Here is a 25,053-nt window from a genome sequence, read left to right as displayed (position 1 = left end):
ATTTTGAGAAAATGGCGTCTCAAGATTTTATTCGTGGTTGTGGCTAATAGATTCATATCAACTGCTATTATCAGTTTTTAATATTTAGTTGTTTCATATTACTTAGCTGTGTTTGTAAAATGTAGACGAGATGACAAGCTACAATTCGGCATTTTCGAGTTTTTGTGGGTTAACACGTTGTTGCGTATCAAAACTGTAAAAACGACCGTTCTCCTACTGAACTACCACCGCTCTACTACTAATCTTGTTATTCATTAATTGTTAAAGTAAATGATTGGATCGTGTGAGGTCTAGAACCGTTTTTCATTTATAAATTTGTGAAGGTAATTAGTGCATCGATAATAATTGATGGCTGTGTTTGTAGTATCCAATTGAATGATTAACATGTTGATTTCATGTAGATGTCCGTCGGGCAAGTGGGGCGAGCGGTGCGAGAACACCTGCCAATGCGCCAACAGCGCGGGCTGCCACCACGTCACGGGAAAGTGCCAGTGTGAAGCTGGCTTTACCGGTGAAAAGGTTCGTAACAGGTGTTGATTCGTCATCTCATTGTCTAAGAAATTGTTTAACTGAACTGATAAACATTTGTCATCATCATTATATCAGCCGGAAGACTGTTGAACATAGGCTTCCCCCAAAGATCGATTACCCACTGCCCTTACCAGGTCATCCGTCCATCTAGTAGGGGGCCATCCCACTGGACGTCTTCAGGTTCGTGGTCTCCGTTCGAGAACCTTTGTGAGAGTACCCTGCCCACTGCCACTTCAACTTGCTAATCCTTTGAGCTATGTCGGTGACTTTCGTTCTTCTACAAATCTCCTCATTTCTGATTCGATCACGTAGAGAAATGCCGAGTATTGCTCGCTCCATAGCTCGTTGAGTGACTTTCAACTATTTATGGAGCCTGCAGTAAGTGATCACGTCTCAGAGCCGTAGGTCATCGCTGGCAACAAAAACGCACTGCAAGATTTTTGTCTTTAAGGGCTGCGGTATTGCGGACGAGAAGACGTTCCGGAGCTTCCCGGAAGCTGCCCAACCGAGTCGGATTCGACGATTGACTTCTTTCTCAAAGTTGGCTGCCTAATTGGACAGTTTGTCCGAGGTAGACATACTCGTCAACAACTTCGAGAGTAGAGGTTCCCACTGTTATAGGGGTGGATACGACATGGACATTCGACATAAGTTTCGTCTTGTGCATGCTTATTTTTGGACCCAAATTTGTAAATCATTCGACAGTTAGTACAATTTCCGTTAACAACTTAAAAGTGTGTTTTGAAACATGTACAAAATGGTTCTACGCCATCTAGCGGCATCTTATCCAAACTACATTCATGGTTATGTTAATAGACGCCTTGACAATGTTGTTTATTTTATAGAAAAGCATTACATAATAGATTATGAGCTTCAAAGGAATTTAACAGAATATACAATAATCAAACAACAATTGTTATTAGTGTTATTTGCAATCAGTGTGGTTTTTTATAATTGTTCTTCAATGGTATTGCGGTTGGTAATTTCCTTCCTTGGCTTTGTAATTTTATTGAACATCATTGATTATTATTCCGTTCAAGTAACGTAAGGAAGTTTTCACTCATTTTGATTTTTCCCTGCGTGAGAAGAAAAATTGCTAAGGTCCAGAATGTATGGTATGCCTGACTACGCTAAGACTTGAAGTTCCTATGGATTTACACTTTCTTTGCTGTTAGTGCTTGCTCCTTTTGTTGTTCCAGCATCCTTTAATCTGTTGTTTATTTTCTGTGATTGGCTATTTTTTAACCGGTTTCAAAAAAAGTTTTTTTTGTGTATGTTACGGCATTGGTGAACCGATTCTGTTGATTCTTTTTTTTGTTGGAAAGGGGGTACCTCAGTACTGGTCCCATTTAAATTTGAAGAAAATATTCCATTTCTGAGGATGGCAAAGTAGGGGATGAATCCGGTTTCGCGCTTTCCGGTAACCAATTTCAATGAAAGTTGGCAAATAGATGTAATTCCATGAACTATTGAGGTCGGTTTTTTTTTAATAAAAAAGTTATGTTTAACGCTTTTGAAGTCCGAGTTGAAAAACAGTGCGACTCGAGATCACTGACGGTGTTTGGCTCGGCCGCAGTGCCTGGACGAGTGCCCGCGCGGCCGCTTCGGCGTGGAGTGCCTGGGCACGTGCGCGTGCCTGCACGGCGGCGAGTGCTCGCCCGCCGACGGCGCCTGCGCCTGCAAGCCGGGCTGGTCGGGCCCGCAGTGCGAGCGCCGCGCCTGCGCCGACGGCGTGTTCGGGCCGCGCTGCGACAAGCGCTGCGACTGCAACCCGCCCACCACCGACATGTGCGACCCCTGGACGGGCGCCTGCGAGTGCAGCGCCGGCTGGGGCGGCGAGACCTGCGAGCGCCAGTGCCCGCTGCTCACCTTCGGCAAGGGCTGCCAGAACCCGTGCCGCTGCGAGAACGACGCGCAGTGCTCTCCCGTCAACGGTACTCTCGCCGCGGCCCGTCCTGGTCATACACACACCGGCACAAGTAGCGGAACAAAAGCGACGATATAAAGTAGTACCTTGATAGCACAGCAGTTATACTAACATCTTTTAACACCAACTTAGCCTTACTTAACCCTAATTGAAAAAAAAATAATTAGGCTAAATCTAAATTAAACTAAAAAAAAAACACTTTGTGACAAAGCAGAAACCATTGAGAGTTTTAAAAATACAACAGTTTAATATTGATTAAATCAAAACTTAATACGTAAAAAACTTTTGCAACTAATGGTTACGAAATTTACAAGATCTCATAAATTACACCGAACCACCCAACAAACCTGTATTAGTAGGAAATTAATGATAGTTGATAAGAAAATGACAGTTGACTAATTTTAATTTTGAATTAGATCTTTAAAAAAAAAACATTTTTTAGCGTTGGCCTAATGTTCCGTTGAATGTATCGGTGCCTGTAAATAGCTTGTAATGGGAACATTTTGATAACTTTCTGAAAAAAAGAAAAACCACATTTATTTACAGAACATACAAGATATTACAAGTAAAGCAATATGTATATATTTTATGCACAATTGCCGAGGCCAAGGCCTCTTTCTCCAGTCCCGTGGCCAAACAATACCTTGGAACACACTCCGCCCTGCCCCCAGGTTCGTGCCTGTGCGCGCCCGGCTTCCGCGGCCGCCAGTGCGAGGAGCCGTGCCCCGCGGGCTGGTTCGGCGACAACTGCAAGTACCAGTGCGACTGCCAGAACAACGCCACCTGCTCGCACGAGACCGGACAGTGCACCTGCAAGCCGGGGTAACTCCTTCCGTTCCATGTACTGCTACATACAGTGTCCTTGGATTGGACAAAAGTTCAATTCACTTCAACATTTTAATTTTATTGTATAATAATTCGCACCCCTCATAGGAGAATGGCATAAGTGGACTTTTATCAAAAACGTTTATTGCTCCATTACGTACAGAAAAATATAACCCACATCCTCTCCACTTCTTGTAACTCTATCATCTAATATTGTAGATAGAGTTACAAGAATTAGAGAGGATGTGGGCTGTATTTTTCTGTATCTAATGGAGCAATAAACATCTTTTAACGTAACTCCACTTATGCCATTCTTCCATGATGTTTTTACTATTATGATATTAATATATTTTATAATCGATTTCAAGAAAAGGAGGAGGTTCTCATTTCGACATTAGGCGATCACTCCGACATTTGTGAATCGATTGCGATGATTCTTTTTTTTGTTCGAAAGGGAGTACCTCGGCAGCAGCCCCTTTCAAATTTGAACAAAATATTCCATTTCTAAGGGTAGCAAATTAGGGAATGTATCTGGTTTATTAGATTTCACCCACTTTCCGCTAACCGATATTAATAAAACTTAGCAAAAGATGGAACAAACGTAAATAAAAATCCCTCGACTGATGAATTTCTCTATGTGCTTGTTGTGGATTTTTTGCCGTAGCGCCGCCTGATAAATTAATTGTCCCTACAAAACTCCTTCATTGCCTTCTTTATTTTTAGTATAATCTAATCAATGTTTGTGCCCTTATGAATTATAATATTGGTCTAGTGTAGCAGTATTATGTTTTTTCTCTTTTATTTATTTAAAAGTTTAACGAGATGTCCACATAACTTATCTAACAAGTCACAATTAACTGTTGATATACGAATTTTAGTCCTAGAAAAACCAAATTAAGCGTCTACGACTGGACAATAGACATTATAAGAAAATGAATGTTTTATTTAATTTTAGATATGACGGTTTGAAATGCGACCGTCCGTGCAATGGAAAAACATACGGGCTCGGATGCCGCCAAGTGTGCGAGTGTGAAAATGACGCCCCTTGCAACCCGGTGAACGGTGAGTAAAGTTTCCGAGGCCGCGCATGGGCGAAGGTGCTTACAAGTACAAATCACAGTGATTATGTCATTCAATATTTATTATAAAAAAATATATTACACTGCTTTAAATTTACATAAGTAAGAGGACTTACTTCACTCAATATAATATATTATAAAATATTACATTACCACTTTACATTACGAGCCACAAAGTTTTTGTTACTTATAATATATTGTTATGATGAAATAAACATTACAAATTTGAATATTGGTGAACTGGGACTTGACAACTTTACGTCTGGAGAGTTATTAGGTCTTTGTGATTTAATGTTCAGAGTGGCATTGCAATTGTTATGGTCAGGCGTGTCGCTTTCCACCAGGCGCACGACTTGTTCGGTCTCTTCACTTGGTATTATAAAAAAAATAATTTTACGAATAAAAAACTCTTTGATATAATATTTTTTTTTTTAGAGGCCACTTCTTAAGCTTACGAAAATAAAGGTTCTCTGATTACACAGATAGACTGTTTAGATTTGGCCAGTTTGTACTGACTCTTTTTAAGATAATTTTTTGTGTTAATTGTGGCCGAGTTTATATTTACGAGCTAATGCCCTTACGCTGAAGCTCTAAAATTTTCCTGTTATGTATAGTAAGTTTGGTGGAGAGGAAAATTATATGGGAGTGCAAAAAAAAACGTGAGAGATTAGCGAGAACGTTTTGGATTATAAATTAAAATTAGTCCACAAATGCGATAAATTGTTTTAAATTCAATTATAATTACACAAATACACTCCTTAATGTTACTTTGACAATTTGTAATATTCTTTATATTTTTAATTCATAATAAAAAAGTAAATAAATTTAGCTAAAATTAGCTAAAATATTTTTTTCTATTTGTAAAGATTAATTAATTGTAATGCAACTTTGGATATATTTAGAATGTTGCAAAAACTTTGACACTGTACGTGCCAATTGAGGCCGATGTTCCATGAACGGCTTGGGTGCAGGCGAGTGCGTGTGCGCGCCGGGCTGGCTGGGCGCGCGCTGCGGCCAGCGCTGCCCCGCCGGCTACTTCGGCCAGGGCTGCGCCAGCGCCTGCAACTGCTCGGGCAGCGCCGTGGGCTGCCACCACCAGACGGGGCAGTGCATCTGCGAGTCCGGCTGGAGAGGTACGCCCCGCTATGCGATCCCTCGCTCGTTCCGTTGCGTCCTGTACTAAGTGATACTCACCGCTGCTTTCTCGGTTCAGGTCTCCCCGGGGACGGTACGTACCTTTCAAGTCTCGTTGTGTCAATGTTTGTGTATTAACAGATGTTCTCCGGAGCGCCCTCGTGTACGACACCAATTGCGAGGACTCGAACGTCACGGTTCTGTATCGAACTAACGGGGTCCGACCGGCCGGCGACGGAGACCCCGAAGGAGAGGCTTTCCAATTTCTGTATTTGAGGAAGAAAGGGGCCGCGGGCACGACCGCGTCGCGAAGGGGTTACGGCGATGATTTTGACAAAAGCGTGTTGAGATTAATCGGGAAACATATCGCGAGAAAAAGTCACGAGGCTTTTCCGCCGGGCGAGGAAATCTCCCAGGTTCTCATCAACCATTGCATGACGTTCCACTTGAACGGCAACCGGAACCCGGACGCTGTATTGACGACCGCCGCGGAGTTCCTCAACCATCTAAACCTAGCGAAAGTGAATGCTTTCGTAGCTTCGGTAGACATCAAAGACGAGTTATTGACGGGAAACTCAAATATTTGGGAAGTCTCTCTCGAGGAAGGAAACGTGCACCCGACTTATTTGTTTTCAGGATACGTGGCTAAATTAGAAAATATAACAATTTCCCATTATTAAAACTTAAATATGGCATTTTTATTTTGTAGTTGTAACGATTGATGTTGTCAATAATAATTATTATGGAACCTTGTAATTTCAAAGAGCACAACTTGTTCTCCCCCTTTTTTTCTTCTTATTTATTTAGTAACTTTTATAATTTATAAACTTATTATTATTATCTATTTATACAAAAAATAAATTGTGAATGTTGAGAGGCTATTTTCCCCGGTAATGGCATAATCGATCGCGGGCAGGGACTCAGTGTCAAAAATCGAAAAATGTTATTATTATTAATTTTAATTTATTATACAATTGCATATTTCGTCTGCTACACTACATCCTCTGCGACAGTTCTTCTGGGCTGCGCTGCTAGAGGATATAGGCACATAGGCGTAATCTTACGATGATAGATAGATCGATAATTCTTAAAAAGTTTTATTGGTTTTGATTTAATTTACAACAGTTTAGTGTAAAATAAGTGCACTGCGCGATGATTGTAAACAAAAAATAAAGTAGACCTGTAGCTCAGTTAGTTCGTCCAGCTGCACCGTTGAGGCAACAGACGTTGATTCCAATTCAGTCAGATAAAGTCTTTTCGTAGTGTTGTTCGGTCTTTATATCGATAATAATAACAAAGTAGTGAAATAGTGAATTTTCACAAAAAATACATGTCAAAATCATGGTTCGTGCGACAATTTGTGTTAATTTGAAATAAGTATTCAAATTATTACAAATTGTCGCATGAACAAGTGCAATTATTGAGATATTTTTTGTTAAGTAACTCTACTAGTTTTAATTTGATTATTAATATAAAGATCAAACACTTAGAAAGATGTTTCGACGACAACTGAGCTACGGGTCAAGTTATCGAGTTGTCGAAATTCTCTTATGTGCTCTTTGTTAAAAATCTTTGTACCGGGTATCGAGGTTAAAAAGGTTCTAACATCTCTCACCAGATGTCACTAGCGGTGCTAAAAAAAAAAGAACATTCCAGTGTCGCTGTAACGTGGTTGCTACTCTTTATTTCTTTTAAAAACTGTACATATAGTAAAAATATTGCATGTCTCTTTATTATAATATTGGTACAGTAAAAATAAATGTTGCCAGTAGACTAAATGGTTAAAATTAACGTATTAAGTGGATCTATTGTGCATTACATTTCTTTTAGAAATTTTTAAGTTGTAATTAAGAAAATAATGTGGTGACATGAAATATTAATTTACAATGTATCCTCTGTGCTTAATTCTGTGATACTATAAATTGCACCCTCAATAATAAGATGGAAACTGACAAAGTAAATATAAAATAACGTACTAAATAAAACCAAAATGTGTTTTGTATCAAATGGAATCGTCTTATATTTAAGTGCTGGGCAAATGACGATACGGCCGCGGCTGGTGTGATGTACGTTTTTTTTAATCTATTTGTCAGGGTCCCATACTTTTATGAAGATATGTTTAAAACTTGTTAACATCGTATACTAGTTAATAGCACGTAATAGTTATTTTTTAAACGTGGGTTAGAATCTTGACAAACTAGTTTTTAGTATTCTACAGTGTTAACTATCAGCGTTTCAATTTTACCCGACGTAAAACGGGCGAGATTGCTTATTTATTGGCTCCGTGCAAGCGTAAAGGACGACAGCGTCCGTAGACATTAAGAAATAAAGTTAAATTTGTAACCGGACGGTTACAGGTGTCTAGAGCCGCACGCAGCCAATAAAAGCACGGGGGAAATAAAATGAAAACGCGGCATTTATTGAGCAAGGACGTCTGTCCCAGGAGTGCACTGCGAGACGCAGTGCGCCGAGGGGCTGTACGGCGAGAACTGCTCGGCGCGCTGCCCGTGCGTGAACAACTCGTCGTGCGACGCCGCCACGGGCCGCTGCGTGTGCGCCGCGGGCTGGGCGGGCGCCGACTGCAGCCAGCCCTGCCCGCCCGGCACCTACGGCGCGGGCTGCACGCAGCTGTGCCCCGAGTCCAGCCCTGGTCGGTTTCCACTCCTGCGGCGCTAATCTGTTGGACGATGGCCGTGTTACGGCCTTGACTGGATTTACTGTATTTCACTATTTATTTACCTGCGATTTTCTGAGGTGCGTTGTGCGCTCAAACATCCGAAAAACCGTAACTGCCATATTAGTCTCGCGTGCAAGCGCCGGAAACCCGTTGCCGAAACGTTTGGAGAACAATAGTGCGTAATATTTATAAACAACGTTTGAAATTACCAAACAAGTGCCAAATGTTACGTCCTTACGGATTCTTACAGTAGTATGCACTTAAATGCACAAGTAGGAAATTCAGTTTCAAATACGGAGCATGTCGGCTCTCGTCGAATCAGACCGGTTGCGTTCGATGAAGTCCTTCAATCCATAATGCTGGTGGAAATTATGGCTACTGGCTAAGTTAAAGTCAAAGTCAAAGAATCATTTATTCCATACGTAAAATAAATTTACGTTTATATACGTTTTGACAATAAGATTCTTGTTGATATTTGAAAAAAAAAAAAAATTACGCGGTTTAAGGTACATAGTATTGCAGACGAGTATGATTACATGCCTAGCTGTGGAAAGAGAAAGGTTTTTGTCTCAAGTATATTAATTATAGTAATTAGTACATAAAAAATGCGCTCGGCTTGTTTTATTGCTAATGTTTTTTAATAGGTTGTTGCTCTTAAGTTGGCACAAAGTTGCAAATGACAAAATTTCTGGGTCTTTTTTTTTTAAATCGGAATCTCGAACCCGACCTATGTAAGGAAGTGCGTCGTGGGTAATGTTCATGCAAGTTTTTTGTACGAAGTTTTGGTGACAATTTCTTTCTATTGAAACATTTCTAGAATGCCATCATGAAGCATCATTTGATATTTGGGTGTGGTAGTACATTGGAGTAACGGAATAGCAAACATTGTCACCAAAACCGCGTGCAACGACCTCGCCGGCCATACCGCGAGGCCGCAAGGCGCGGCGCGTGACGCAGGCTCTGACACGCAGGCTCGGGCGCGCAGGCCGCGTGCGACCCGCTGACGGGCGCGCGCCCGTGCCGCAGCGGCTACTCGGGCCCGGCCTGCGAGTACCCCTGCCCGCTGGGCAGCTTCGGGCGCGGCTGCCGCGGCCGCTGCGCCTGCCGCAACGGCGCCGACTGCCACCACGTGAGCGGCGCCTGCCAGTGCCTGCCGGGCTGGCGCGGGCCGCGCTGCAGCGACGCCTGCGCCGCGGGCTGGTGGGGCGCCGGCTGCCTGCAGCCCTGCCGCTGCGCCGCGCGCGCGCAGTGCCGCGCCAACGACGGCTACTGCCGCTGCCCGCCCGGCTACAAGGGCACGCACTGCACCGAGTGTACGTATCCCTGCCGCCGCGGGGAGCGCTCGACGCCGTCGACGCGCGTTCAATCTGTCATTTCCTGCCTCCGCGGGCCCGGGTTCGATTCCCGACGGCGTCCGCGGCACACGGTTTCCCAAGTGCAGGGCTATGTTAAGTGTGTGCGTTGCTATTGTTATATATTAGGGTGCTGGTGAAATTACAGACACATGGGACTTGTCAACTGACGTCTCTTGAGACGGGCGCAGAGGCGACGCCTTTCAGATCCTGAGATTAAATTCTTAGATCTAAAACTCTAAATGGTATTGCAACTGACAGGACAGGCGTGTCGCTTACCATTAAGCGCACGACTTGTTCGTCCCGTCACTTGATATTATAAAACAGTTGACCTAAACTAGCTGTATGAGATCGACTAAATTAGCTGTATGAGATCAGTCCATCTGTTTGGAGACAACAATGGCACAGACACGCAGACAAAAGCTCAAACTTATAATTATATTATTTTAGTGTTAAAACATGGCTCAATGCCACCTAGCGGTGGAACTACTAAATACTTATATTTTGTTATGGTCTATTGCACACATTACGTTTGTTACAAGAAATGAAAAAAAAAATGAAAAGCTGAAATCACTCCCTCCACCCCGCAGTCTGCCCTGACGGCTACTACGGCGACCACTGCATGACGCCGTGCAACTGCCCCGCCGACGGCAGCTGGCAGTGCGACCCCATCAAGGGCTGCGTGTGCGCCCGCGGCTACATAGGCGCCAAGTGCGACGAGCCCGCCTCCAGCGCTGTCGTCGTCGACAAGGCCGCAGGTTCCTTCTCGTTCTTCACTGTCTCCTTTGCGCCAGATTGCCCAAATATATGCGCCAGATTGCCCAAATATAAGATCCCAATACTACTGTCCACTAACTAAAACGCGGCAAATGGTCAAATATCCGTGTTAAATAAAAAAAAGACAAAATTCTCTTTTAAAAACTGTTAAAATAGTTAACGTATTCGACTTATCGGAACTTATCGTAACGATGCAAAGCTGAAATAACATTAAACAATTTCAATATTCTAAAACTCATATCTCTCTATCAAAATATTTTGTCACTTAGCCGCCTTTTAATTAGCAGACGGCAAAATACTGAGTGAAACCTCGCTTACGTTGTACGTACTTTTACGTTGTGAAAGAGGTGTTATACTTTATTTAGAGGTGTTATACTCTTTAGCCTAAAAAGGTTTGTTTATGTGTTGCAACTCTTCGTAACGTTGCGATTATTTGCGATCTATTTAATAAAAATTATACATACATACCCTTATACAGATAGACAATGCTTTGTTTCAACAAGGACATAATACAAATAAACGTACACGTAAGACAAAGGTGCTTCGCAATTAATAAGAGAAAAAAAAAACAGTAACATGGAAACGAATAAATCACGGACCCAGTAAATCAAGAAGGCTGCTTATCTGTATATATTAGATCGTAACTCTGAAAAATGTCAAAATTCCGTCTTATGTCTAGACGTCGCTGGTCAATAGACTGGAATTAGTTTATATGATGTAAATGGCCGTAGATATCACGTAATTCCTCTTTAATATCAGTTCTTTTTCCTTTGAAATTTTCAAATATTGATCACGAACTAAAATTATTTTCTGAACTTTGACAAATATGCGTGTCAATAGATGGCATTGTGTGTTACAAACTAGTTTAAAAATTAACACTTCCTAATGGGTAGATGGCGCTTATCCTAAACAAAATAAAAGAATAGCCGGCACTAATCACTATCCATAAAAATCTATGCAATAAGCGCCATCTAGTTGATTTGTTTGTTATCACCAGAAATTAAATTAGCTACTTATATTTTTTGTTCCCTCTTGCGGAGCTGATGGGGGTGTATGTAACGTTCGAAGAGCTGAATTAACCTTTAACGACTGTAGTTATGTTTGGAGAAGGATTTCACTGAATTTAAATACTTTTTCCGATTAAGACAAGAATGTATTGATATCTAGAGCTTATACGACAACGGTCCAACCGACTGGAAAGGTGTCGAGCAATTGTACGATCAGCAATCGAATGACCAGAGTCGTCAAACGTAAAACAAATTAGTTACAAAAGTAGCTATTTGGTACTCGTCGCGCCATCTGGTGTACCAATAGGTACTACATACCCGACTACGCTATCTTGTATCATCACTGTTAGCAGTCCTGTTTAGGTAATTGGTCCATGATAAAAGTAAGAAACAAAAACAAAAAATAAAAGCACGTACGTAGTGTATAAATTACAATATCGCGCTCTCTACAAGCCACGGCCCGGTGGCGCTGTTTGGCGCGGAGAAACCAGTTTGGCTGCGATGCTAAACGTGCGTATACAGGCTGTTCTGTATCATATTTTAAAGTCTCACTGCTGAGCACGGTTCTCATCTAAGAAGATTTTATTAGTTTATTCCTTGCAATTTTATATATATTTATTTATATACACACATGTATTCAATATATACATATACGCAGGGTTATTTTTAAAATACTAACAACCTCTCAGAACTATGTTACTAACATCATAAACAACAATTTTTATTCCATGACTTTTACAGAACATGATAGTATTATCAATATACAACCTTTTAGTTTTTCTTTTACACGCATTTCCAGAGGGCGGACATACTGGCCTGACGGTGCTAATGGTCCTGCTGGCGATGGTGATGGCGGCGGTGGCTGTGCTGGTGCTGCTGTACTACCGCAAACGCGTACGCAGGCTCAAGCAGGAAATCGCACACGTCGTCTACACCGTAGACCCTGCCGCGCAGCCAGGTTAATATCGATCAATTCTGCTGCTTGACTGCAAAAGTCCACGATATGGCAAACCATCTTTTTATAAACATTTTGCAGCGAATTATAACGTGAAACACTAAACGTACGGGTAATTTGTTCCAAATAGAGCAACAACACTTCGACAACCCGGTGTATTCGTACCAAGGGTCGCAACGCAGCGATGACTCCACAACTTTACTCAACAACCATCTCATCAACAACCTTGGCACTTCCAGTAAGATCAACAACGCTACCCTCGAAAAGCTTCGCATAAGACCTGCGGGGTCTAACGATTGTGAGTAAAATATAAGAGTACGTAATGATTCGACTGAAACTTTCGATTGTGTCGTCATATTATACACGTACAAAATTAACATCATATAGCATTACGGTTAACCTACAGTTAAAGTATTGGATATACTTTAGTCTTATTTAAATCTGTAAAGTAACATAAAAATATAAATAAGAGAAAGGCATCAAAATTAACTTGTGTTGTGGAGGTGTTGCACAGGGGTCACTACTGAGCCCAAAGTTTTTTATTATATCAACTCTTAGCACCCTATACTAAACTAAAAGATATAATAAACCTTGTGTTTCTCGTTTCAGCAAACGATCCACTATCTCATTTGAAAAACAAGGATGCAGATTCTACGAATCCTAACTTATATCATTGTATTGATGACGACAAATTGGACCACGTTTATGACGAGATTAAACATAAAGAAGGTTATGGTGAGTATCACTTTTGGTTTTTTATGTTTACTCTATATATGTCTCTTTAACGACATCTCGTTGAACACAGAAATCTCATTTATACAGTTGAGGTGTGAAATATTAAAACGTTTGTTTTAGAAATGGAGTACGACCATTTGAACTATACCCCGCCGACAAACAAATGGAAGCAACATTACCAGCGAATGGCCAACGGCTTCACCGTGCCCAACGGCCAACCCGCGACCGCATCGCCCGCGTCGGTCCCGCCGATCCCTCCGCTGCCGAAAGTAAACATGGCCCCCATACCGCCGCGAAGAGAGGAGGAGCCCCTCACCGGCCCGACGCCTCCGAAGAGGGAGGAAGTGGTGACCGTCAGCGACGGGGAGGAGACTACGCCGTGACCCGAGGACTGGGCGAAATTGTTCGATGATATTATGGGCGAGTGAGTGCTTGAATATACTGTGCGAAAACGTGTTCCTTATGCAACTGATATTAGGCTCCTTTTAAAGTCCTGCTTTCTCGCGAATTTTCTATAGATAAGAGTTGTATATAAACTTTCGATGCGGTCGACGAGGAAACGGGGCAAAAGCCGTGTGGCAGCGTTGCTCCACAACACAAGTCGACGCGGGTTGTAACATAATAATCCAACGATATAGCTAGGACTTAAATTGTTTCCCAAATAGGAAATAACGATGTAAGATTTTTATATCACGGTTTTTCATTTGTTTATGTTCCCTTTTACTTAAGGTGTTACAACAATTATATACCGTCGTATTTTTAGTTACAGATAATAAACTGACGTTTAGTAGGTTGTTATTTTTATGAAATAGAAGTGGTATTGTTGTATGTAAAATAAAAAAAATATAGAGGTATAACTAAATGTAAATTAATTATTGTTCAGCAAATCAGTGGTTAAAAATCTTGTAACTTTTTTTCTGACCGATTCCGGTTTTTCATTGAGTTCTTTGAGAACAAACAAACGCGTCACTATACAATAAACATGGCAACATTATTTTTCAATGTGACATTAGAAGCTGTCAGTTTGTTATCTTAAAAATCAGACTTTAATAACTTCTCAAGTATATTCAAATGATATTAAAAATTTAGACAAAGAATTGTTAACAAATATATTGTAGTTGAACAATCGGTCAAAAATAGTGTACAAAGTTCTACTACACCGTTCATATTATCTAAAACATATTTTAATATATTTTTTTAATAAAAAGTGACGCTCTGTTGAGCACTGAATACGACTATGTGTGTTGTGAAAAATCGAAGGTAATTTGTCGCGTATGGAGTGATCTCTTCTGAAGTGTGGCGTGAAATGAATGTTTTATAGGGCTTATGGTTGAAGAGAACGATAGGTCGAGTCTAGCTTTAAACGCCTAGTTCTTATACCATTTTTGCCATATCATCGTCGAAGTCAGGTTGTCATTAGTTTAAAAATGTCATAAAACGCCGTCAAAATAACCGACTTCCATAAATATGGTACTGACTTTACTTAAGCGCCAAGTTGTTGGCTGTCAAAACTTGTAATTATAAATATCTCTTTAATTTTGTCAAAACTAAATAAGTAATTTAAGCAACTATTACTGTTTACTACGTTACGATTATTTAATAAAAAAAAATATATTGTTTAATAAATCAACATGGAAGTATTAAAGTCCGTGTCGATTGTTTTGACGGCAACCAATTTAAGTATAACTTATATTATTAGTATTTAAAAATCAATTGAATCAACGTATCATTATTATTAGTTTATAATTTAATCAATTATATAAAACGCATATCGTTTCGGATCGGGTGATACCACATTACAAGTACATCTTTAATCAGTTAATCACATTTCAATATATTTGACATTTTATTTGGTAATGAATTAAAATGTTTTTAAGTATATTTATTTCTAAAAATGAACTAATTTATACTAAAACATAATATCTTGTTGTGCTACAAGATCACAAGTGCGAAATAGAGCATTTATTACAAAGCCGTGCATTGTCTAATGATTATGCATTTATTATTTATTCAAGCACTTGTTACATTCCACGGTTCATAAGAATTTGTAAATATTACGATCGATACGATGTCATACTATTTGTACTTGATCTGTGTTCATTATGATATTGACATTTACCTGTATTTATATTACCTATATATACTCTCGTAACGTAGTTCCCCTGCTGACTGTTGTAAGTAACATGAGGTTAATTGTTCAGGGTAAAGTATTTTCGGTGGAACACTTGAACATCTTGAGACATTCGTGTCTATGTTGTTATTTCAACGAGTTACATACACATATACAAAGGTAGACATTTGATGATTAGTGGCGAGTGTTAACTTATAAAAGCTGATTAAGATTGTAAGTTATTGTAAAAATGGAAGTAATTTAATTTGCTACTCGAAACCCAGTGAATGTTAATTTGTGTAAAATAGCTGCATTTTCCCTTTCCCATTTTTTCATTCCCAAATTTTTTCACTCACCGCTCACTTAGGAAAGATAACAAACTTTCTTCGCCCACCACCACAAGAAATAATTGAAAACACGTTTTTTATATTAACACAAAAAATGACGAGGAAAAAAGAATTATAACATGTATATGTAGTGTAGTTTATACAGTAAATACAGGTAGTTTTTAAAATGCGATTGCACCCCCAGGTCCGTATCAACGCCCCCAATTGCTTCCGAGGTAAAAAGACATTTCAGCGCCCATATGGGGGCACTTTGGGAAACTATGATGTAAACTAATAAGAAAACATTGTTTTTTTACAACGTAAGCGCAGCTATTTTGTTCGATTTGAACCTTTACGGGGTTTGCGTAGTAACAAATTAATTTACTCCCATTTATATTAAGAAGAGCAAAATTAACGCCTCATTCTATTTAATATTTAAAAATCAGGTACAGCAGTTAGTAAGGAGGGTAAAAAATGTGTCTTGTGATTATATTTAGTCATTTAATTTATCTGAAAGTAACCAGTTTAAAAATGTCAGACGTTTCCATACATTAACATTCTGAGTAGTAATAAAAGATTCGTATGGAGCAGCTGTTTGTCCCAAATTGTTTGGTGTCGCCTTTAAAATGTTACGTGCTAAGTTTTTTAAACCTTTTATTCCTCTAGAGGCCTTTGAAGCGGTGTGTCTCTGTGCTCTACATATTTTGTTCCACTTCATACTGTTCACTTAGTTCTTTAACGAACAACTAAGAATAATTATGAAGAATCTCTTCGTCGTCAAAATCTAACACACTGCTTCTGTTAGTTGGCTGAGGAATATACTATGAAATAGCTGGTTTCTATATATGTTTAATTATTTATAAAAAAAGTTTTTATATATTTTTTGTTTTATAAATTTTATTATTTAATTTAATAGCTAAATAAAATTTACATATACTATGTTAATATTCGAAAATGAAACTGAGGTATTTATAGTGTTTACAAGAGAATGTATAAGAATTAAGATAATATATTATTAAGTGAAATTTTAACTTCCAATTTTAGTATTATAAAGTTTAAATTCAAAAGAATTTTTTGGCAATTGAAAAATAAACAAAAAGACTGTTATAATGTTTTATCGGTATTAGCAGTGAGTATATAGGACAAACGATTTGCTCAAACAGTGCCAACTTGTACAACATCCTATAAGTAACTTTGGACTGTTACAATGTCACTCATATACTACAAAGCTTTCGCGCCATTTTGTCAGCCAAGTATGTGAAACGCCGAGGGGGATCGTGCTTAAATACAAATACTTTTCTCTTGGAACGGTGGTAGTCCAGTGAGAGCATGGTCGGTTGGTAATTGACAGGTCGGCGGTTCCAATCCCTATGTACCTATGACTTTTCTATACCTTCCGCTAAAGGTGAAGCAAAACATTGTGATGAAACGTAACCCTTGGGAGACATGTGACGGTTCACACGTTTCCCATCTATCTTTTTAGATGAGACCCGTACCTGGCAGTGAGACATATAATGGGTTGATGATGGTTAACATATTTATAATTCAAATACAAAACCAAAGCAAAAACATTAAATATGATAATGTATAGAGGAAATCCCGTTTATCTACACACATATCATAAATCCTCTATGATGTGGTCAAAAACCGCAAATTACGACCAGCATAAAGATAAACTATTTTGTTAGAACAAATTTCTTATCTGTGAAAATGTTATTATTGCTTCTTAATAACATCAAATTCGATTTTATTACTACATTACATATTACAAATTTCAAACATCTCGAAAGACAAAACAATTTAATTCGATCTCAATTCTAATATCAGTCGAGATGAAGTTTTATTCGAAATGAAATGTCAATAGCAAACATTTTTGACAAATTTCACACGTTACTTGATATCGAACGATATGATTGGGGCCGACTCTAGTTTGTCTATGAATTAAATAAAAACTACGATTGTGTAACATGCGTGAGAAAAGTTTGTACCACCCACACTCGTATTTTAATGCCTTTTATTACGTAATAGTCACTTAGACCACTATTTCGTTCAGTGTTTTAAAGGAGTCATATAATAGGGTGAAAAACTTGACAAAAATAATCAGAAAAAAAAACTAATTTATTTAAACAATATACGTATGTAATAAATCACAAATGGCGTGTGACGAATGTAAGCGTGTGCGCAGTTTGATAACAAAAGGGTCTCTATGACATACTGACATACGTGAAAACAGAGTAAACAATGTTTTACATTGTTTGTTTTATATCAATATTAATTTTGGAACATTAATCAATTTTCTTTATTAGCGTACATGTAGCCGTACTAATTTTATTTGTGTTACAAAATTTAATAATACGTGACATCATTAAAGCGGTTTTTTTATTGTACATACATTTAAAGAGTATAAATCGTATCTAATTTTAATTAATGTATTAAAAAAAACATATTTTTTAAATAAATTTATTTGTTCCGTAGGTTTTTTTAACTTTTGAACACGAATTTCTTGAAGTACGTGTTAAAAGTCGAGTCAACGTTTCACTGCAACAAAACTACCTTGAGTACGAGGTTTCGCTTGCCTTTTACAGAAAGTATTGTTTTTTGTATTACGCTAAACATCTTCTAAGTGCCCTTAGAATAAGTCTTTCAGTTATTATATTCGAACTTTCAAACTTATAGGTATGCGCTAGGCATTGATCGTGTCCAATACGAAAATAGATCGATCCACCGCGTTTTAAATAGGACATTGCGCCTTCTGCAAGCAAACGAATATAGGCTACGATAAAATTATCTGACAATAAGTCAATCTTTACCTGTTTAGTGCATATCCCAAGTAGATTTATTAGCTGTTAACTTAAGTGGCCAGGTGTAATTTGAATTCTCCCAATGTTTAGTTGCAAAAACGTTCTTTAATCTTAATGTGCATATCGTCAGTCGAAAGGTAAATAGTTGAAAGCGCCATATAGGGCACCCAATAAGCGATTTTTAAGGTCTCATAGTAACTCTTCAGCACAATAAATATCGGATTACTGAAGCACCAAAAAAGCTCAGATCGCTACAAAACCCGGACAGATTGATGCAGGAAAAAACCAAAGCAATGATATTGAGCGCTTTAGACGTTTTACAATTTCCAGTGGCGATATGGTTATAATACTGTCCTATACGTTTATAGCAGCTTGAAACAGCATCTGAGTTGCTGGGGACAGCAACTTGACTAACTTGTGTCAACAACATGGACAGTGCCAGTGAGCATTAAAACAAAGGCACGTTTACGCAACTGGGTGATCCGCGTTGTAAGAAATACTATCTTATGGCGTAAGAAAATTTGTGATAAATGTAACTATAAGCTACTCAAACGTAATATAATAAAAAATCCTTGTGAACACATTGTAGTTTTATTTTATTCAAGTTGTAAATTTAAGGCTGGGCTACACTTGTCATCTGACGTATCACCTACACTTGTTGACTCGTTGTACATAGGGCGAACTATAACTTTCCGGAACTGGCCACTTACATAAACAACATTTAAAAAGTAATCACAACATTTGAACTCTTTGGCTGTAGAACACAGTTTGATTCATCTGACTGTCACTTGTTTTTATATTGTGGCGTCATTTTAGAAATTGGTCGTCTACATCACCATGGATTTAACTCGTGAAAATTTTCGTAGTATGATATTCTACAACTTTAAGTGTAATTCAACAGCTCAGCGAAGCTTCGCTCGGCTTCAAACTGCTTTTGGCGATGAAGCACTATGCAAGACGACTATTTATAGCTGGTTTACAGAATTCAAACGCGAACGACGAATTTCGTGATGGTCACCCGTCCACTGCTGTGAACAACAAAAACAAAGATGCTGTGTGCCGTATGATCAAAACAGACAGGCACGTGACATACCATGAGATTCGAGCATCTTTCGGCATAGGCATGAGGCAAATACAATCAATACTACACAAACATTTGGGTGTGAAATAGCTGTGCTCTCGGTGGATCCCACACAATTTGACTGAGGCTCAAAAACGGATCGCATCACTTGGTGCTATGCCATGCGTACCAGATTTAACGAAGGGGCGTGAAATTTGGTGTGGTACATAGTAACAGGTGACGAAACATGGATTTATAATTACGATCCCAAAACAAAGCAGCAATCGAGCGTATGGGTCTTTCTAGATGAGCCGAAACCAACCAAAGTGGCGCGCGTGCAAAGTGCCTCTATGTGGATGATTGCTTCTTTTTTTAATAAAACTAGACTCGTGGCTGCTGTTGCTTTGGAGAATCGTTGTACCGTGAATAGTGATTGGTACACGACCATTTGTTTGCCGGAAGTTACTGACAAATTCCATAAAAATAACCGTAAACGCCGTATCATCTTGCACCACGATAATGCCAGTTCTCACACGGCCAGACACAAACGAATTTTTGAAGGTGAACAACGTTGACCTTATGAGCCATCCCGCGGACCTTGTGACTTTTATTTATTTCCAAAAATTAAGAACCTGTTACGCGGTCAACGATTTTCATCGCCTGAAAAGGCTGTCGAAGAGTATGAAAAATATGTTTCAGAGATTGTCACGGAGGAGTGGCATAAATGTTTTCAAAATTGGTTCATTCGTATGAAAAAGTGCATTAACGCTAACGGAGAATATTTTGAGAAACAATAAATTCATTTCGGACCATTTATAGTATTTTTTTTCTTATTCATTCCGGAAACTTATAGTGCGCACGTGAGGCGCATTAACACCGTGGTAGTATTTCGTTATCCGAGACTCGACTGCATGGGTTGATAACGACTTCACGCATTAACTGCAAACACGCAGTCAATCTGTTAGCTGCCTCAGATAAGTGGCCATAAGACTGCAGCGTACTTGACTGCCCTTCAGCGTGTTGAAACAGCAACAACTACGTGCGATTCGACCACGGGTCATTAAATTACGAGATTATAATGTATAAGAGGCTTGAACTAGACGTAGTGCTATTAACCCTTATGTTAAACACATAAAACGAAAAAAAAAAGATATCACAGTTTTTTTAAAATAACTAATTATTGCTAGATCACTTTGGAAGCGAAGAGAGATTGTTGGACTGATCGTGACGCGATTTCATTGGCAATTTTCTTCATTACTAAGGAGTAACCTTATCCAATATAAAGATTTGCAACAAGTGCATGACAAATTTGTTAGGTGTACACGTTCTAAAGCCCACTTTGGCAAACATACGCTGCAACGAGTCCGGTTGGATGGAAATAATTTTTCTTCATGTTTGTTCATTTTTGTATCAACAATAACAACAAACTAGACGAGTATTTTTACAAAAAAATATATGAATATCATTATAGTAAAAACATCATGATATTCAACAATATCTATATATAAAATTTATTTGCAGTAATTAAGAAATTAGTAAATTCATTGCGCCACAACCTCTAAAGGAAAATCGCCTTTAGAGGTTTTGGTGCAAATTTAGGGTGCAATATTTATGTACCGTATGTATTTATTCAATAACAAGGTGCGAGCTACTTTATTAATAAAGTCACGGAAAGTATTTTATTGGGATACTGCCAAACTAGATTTTTTTTAAAACTAACGTACGTGGCGCCAGTCATTTGTACCGTAAGACTGGTGCCGTACAACAAAATTCTGTTTCATTTGAAACAAAGCAGACAGACAGAAAGAAATCAGACATATTTTAGTTTTGGGGCGCATTTATTGGACACAAATTTCAAGAGAGACCGCATTGAATCCGCGCAACGACCGCATGCATCTAACTGTCATGGCAAAGTACGCTCTATTTATTTAGCGTTTATGTTTTAACTTAAATGAGCATCCCGTGCGCGCGGGCGAGTCTGGCTTGTCTTTGCTCTATGCGATGAGCGCGCGGTTGTATTATTCAGAGATTTGAAATGTTGTTACCTAGTAAATAGAATTCAAATTCGCCATTAATGTACGTGAAAGCGTGGTAAGTGGGCGGTCGCCGCGCGGCTGTCGCGCGAATACCTTCGCGTCGTGTAACTGGGCGCTTAGGGTGCGGCTTGATTGTGAAAACACGTTTAGTATGAACGCGATACAAGTGGAGTCTAATCCTTACGTACTATCAAAATACCAATATTAATTCAATTGTTTAAAACAAATATTCAAACAAGTGGCGAGTTGTGACGCGAGGTGTTGACAAAGCAGCAATTAACGCCACAGAGGCTTAAATAAGGATACTAATATACACAAATTACAGATCAACAACTCTGTCGTATCACGTCGCTACAATATAGAGCAAGTTGTGCTCTTTGTGCTATTTTAATATACGTACATTTGTGCAAAATGAAGTTTATTGTGGTTGTAATTTTCATGCTCGCAACACAGGTAAGCGTCGATTTTTGTGATAATTCAATATTCACACTTTTCAGTTCGTTAAAAATCCGGTACAATAACCTTGATACATTGTTTTAGGCTTCAACCTCATTTTTGGATAAGGTTCGTGGAATATTTCAGCCACCGAAATACGACGTCGTAAACTTCGTCGCAGATGTCGTAAGCGACCTACAGGAAAGTATAGATTGCACAATTATGGCAGTTGAAAACGTATTCTCCCTTGGAGGAATGTTTGCAATCAATCCAGAGTATGAAAGAAGGTGTAAAAGCATGACGAAAGACTTTACCGTGACACCAGCTGCTGAAGACACATACTATTCACAAGAAACTGATACAAGTAACGCGCACCGCTTACAAACGTTGAAAGAAATGCGCAGGGGAAACGAAAATGCTACAAATGAAATAAGTAAACATGTAAAAGAATCTTTAATAGATGCCAGTTCTACATTAAAATTAATCGTCAAAAAAAATGAAGCCCAAAAAAAAGTACAAAATGTAAAAAGCGTTATTAAAAATGAAACAGATCGACTGGTTGTGATTAGTAAAATGATTCGCCGAGAATTAGACGACTTATCTCCGGAAACCAAGTCCAAATTTAATATTCACGACATCGATCTCGAACATGTTTCTGTTCATGAAGTATTGGGAGAAATCGGAGCTCTATACAAAGTTGAGCAGAGTGATAAAAGTAGCTCTCACGCTAATGAAATTCGTCACTTATTTGATAAAATACTAAATATTGTTCGCGTTAACAAAAATGATGATCGTGTGTATTCAGATGACGAAGAAGTTAAAGAGATAGTTAAAAACTTAGAAAAAACAGAAAACAATACGTTAATCAATACTGCGGAAAAACTATCAATATGGAAAGACGGCAATCTCCAAAACAATATTGTGCATAATGAGAATATAAACAAATTACAAAAAGAAATTGATAACATTCCAAAAACTTTCCAAGATATTGCAAAAAGAATATTTAACCAAGGAAGTGCAAACGTTATTCGGAGATCAAACGCGAGTGAAATCATAAACACACTCAACGTAACGCCTGAAGTCAAGATACAAAATATGAATGTAAGAAAGACTATCCAGAATACTGCAAAGCAGATAATGAACGAATCAAATACAATAGATATGAATCAAATATTGAAATCAAATCAGCAAGCTAGAAACATATTTAACAAATCAATAAAAGAGCAAAATAGTGACAGTTTGGAAAGCTTTCATAAAAATAAAGACAAGATATTGAAACTTTCGATGGAACAGAAACAAAATCTAAATATAACAAATAGAAGTCAAGATACAGCAATTCATGTATTGGAAGAATCTCACATAGTGGACACAGATCGGATAGTAAAATCCACTGCAGAAGCTATAAACATAATTAGTCATTCAGACAATCAACAACAAAAGTATTATATTCCTAATATGGCCCAGACAAGTGTAGATGACATGGCAGAGAAAAAATATCTAAATGTTGATATTATAAAGAGTTTCCAACACACTACAAGTCAAATAGTGGAAGAATCGAAAATACGAGATAAAACAAAAGAACATGGGCAGGCTTTTGTTTCTAATAGTGCTCCGGAAGAAAATAGCAATGCGTTGGAGGCTTCAAAGAAACAGAAAGAAAACGTAAATGTTGCAAATCGTTTCGAATCAATTAGTAACCAGGTAATGGAGGATTTGAAATCAGTAGACATTGATCAGATAGTAAAATCAGCGGAAGAAGCTACAAAAATATTCAGTCAAGCTAGCAATGACCAACAAAACTATTATGTTTCAAATATCGTCCAAACAAGCATTGATGATATATTTCAAGATTCAGAAAAAGAATTTAAAAATATTGATGTTGCCAACAGTTTCCAAAACACTGTAAGTCATATAATGGAAGAATCGAAAACAGAAAATACAACAAAAGCACAAGAGGAGGCTTTTATTTCTAATAGTATCCAGGAAAATGTTAATAATATATTTGATGACTTAACGGAACAAAAAGAAAATTTAGACCTAGCAAATAGTTTCCAATCAATTGCCAATGAAATAATCGAAAAGGCGAAACCTGTGGACACTGATAATATAGTAAAAACAATAGAAGAAGCTATAAACATATCCAGCCAATCACCTAATGAGCAACAAAAATATTATGATTCAAATATCGAGCAGGCAAGTGTTTTCCAAAATACTGCAAGTAAAATAATGGAAGGACCAAAAACAGTGGATTCAACAAAAGAACAAGAGCAAGCTTTTGCTTCTAATAGTATCCAGGAAAGTGCTAATAATATATTTGAGAATTCAAGGAAACAGAAAGAAAATGTTGATATTGCGAGTAGTTTCCAATCAATTGCTAATGAGGCAATTGAAGTGTCAAAACCTGTGGACATTGATGACATAGTAAAGTCAACCGAAGAAGCTACAAACATATACAGCCAATCCAGCAATGAACAACAAAACTATTATGTTTCAAATATCGTTCAGGCAAGCGTTGATGATATATTTAAAGATTCAGAAAAAGAATATCAAAATGTTGGTGTTGTCGACAGTTTCCAAAACGCTGCAAGTGAAGTAATGGAACTATTGAAAATAGAAAATACAACGAAAGAACAAGAGCAAGCTTTTGTTTCTAATAGTATCCAGGAAAGTGCTAATAATATATTTGAGGATTCAAGGAAACAGAAAGAAAATGTTGATATTGCAAGTAGTTTCCAATCAATTGCTAATGAACTAATCGAAAATGCGCAACCTGTGGATACTGATCAGATAGTAAAGTCAACTGAAGAAGCTACAAACATATTCAGTCAATCAGCTAATGAGCAACAAAAATATTATGATTCAAATATCGAGCAGGCAAGCGTTGATGATATATTTAAAGATTCAGAAAAAGAATATCAAAATATTGATGTCGCCAACAGTTTCCAAAACACTATAAGTCAGATAATGGAAGAATCGAAAACAGAAAACACAACAAAAGAACATGAGCAGGCTTTTGTTTCTGATAGTAACCAGGAAAATGTTGATAATATATTTGAGGATTCAAGGAAACAAAAAGAAAATTTAGACCTAGCAAATAGATTCCAATCAATTGCTGATGATGTAATCGATAAGGCGAAACCTGTGGATACTGATCAGATAGTAAAGACAATAGAAGAAGCTATGAACATATTCGGTCAATCACCTAATGAGCAACGAAAATATTATGATTCAAATATCGTGCAGGCAAGTGTATTCCAAAAGACTGCAAGTGAAATAATGGAAGAAT

The 25,053-nt window shown here is 38.2% G+C and overlaps 2 protein-coding genes across 2 annotated transcripts in view; both read left to right on the top strand.

The window, feature by feature from the left end:
• LOC113231829 (protein draper) overlaps nucleotides 1-13,876 on the top strand; it is a 47,289-nt gene extending 33,413 nt beyond the window's left edge. Inside the window, exons 5-17 of the mRNA XM_026466362.1 lie at nucleotides 402-519; nucleotides 2,108-2,465; nucleotides 3,130-3,280; nucleotides 4,239-4,345; nucleotides 5,334-5,495; nucleotides 5,638-6,168; nucleotides 7,940-8,167; nucleotides 9,145-9,486; nucleotides 10,116-10,283; nucleotides 12,109-12,267; nucleotides 12,395-12,562; nucleotides 12,874-12,999; nucleotides 13,120-13,876. Coding sequence (XP_026322147.1) covers nucleotides 402-519; nucleotides 2,108-2,465; nucleotides 3,130-3,280; nucleotides 4,239-4,345; nucleotides 5,334-5,495; nucleotides 5,638-6,168; nucleotides 7,940-8,167; nucleotides 9,145-9,486; nucleotides 10,116-10,283; nucleotides 12,109-12,267; nucleotides 12,395-12,562; nucleotides 12,874-12,999; nucleotides 13,120-13,382 — 2,881 coding nt within the window. The 3' untranslated portion in view covers nucleotides 13,383-13,876. The remainder of the gene's footprint in view (nucleotides 1-401; nucleotides 520-2,107; nucleotides 2,466-3,129; nucleotides 3,281-4,238; nucleotides 4,346-5,333; nucleotides 5,496-5,637; nucleotides 6,169-7,939; nucleotides 8,168-9,144; nucleotides 9,487-10,115; nucleotides 10,284-12,108; nucleotides 12,268-12,394; nucleotides 12,563-12,873; nucleotides 13,000-13,119) is intronic.
• Nucleotides 13,877-21,743: 7,867 nt separating this feature from the next.
• The window catches only part of LOC113231828 (uncharacterized protein PFB0765w-like), a 5,298-nt gene continuing 1,988 nt past the window's right edge, over nucleotides 21,744-25,053 (top strand). The window contains exons 1-2 of the mRNA XM_026466360.1: nucleotides 21,744-21,785; nucleotides 21,873-25,010. Of these exons, the coding sequence (XP_026322145.1) occupies nucleotides 21,744-21,785; nucleotides 21,873-25,010 (3,180 nt within the window). The remainder of the gene's footprint in view (nucleotides 21,786-21,872; nucleotides 25,011-25,053) is intronic.

Source organism: Hyposmocoma kahamanoa, unplaced genomic scaffold (genome assembly GCF_003589595.1).
Source record: "Hyposmocoma kahamanoa isolate Upper Pololo Valley unplaced genomic scaffold, ASM358959v1 66, whole genome shotgun sequence".
Lineage (NCBI taxonomy): Eukaryota > Metazoa > Arthropoda > Insecta > Lepidoptera > Cosmopterigidae > Hyposmocoma > Hyposmocoma kahamanoa.
The sequence above is the reverse complement of the archived record's forward strand: the minus strand, read 5'-3'. Positions and strand labels throughout refer to the sequence as shown.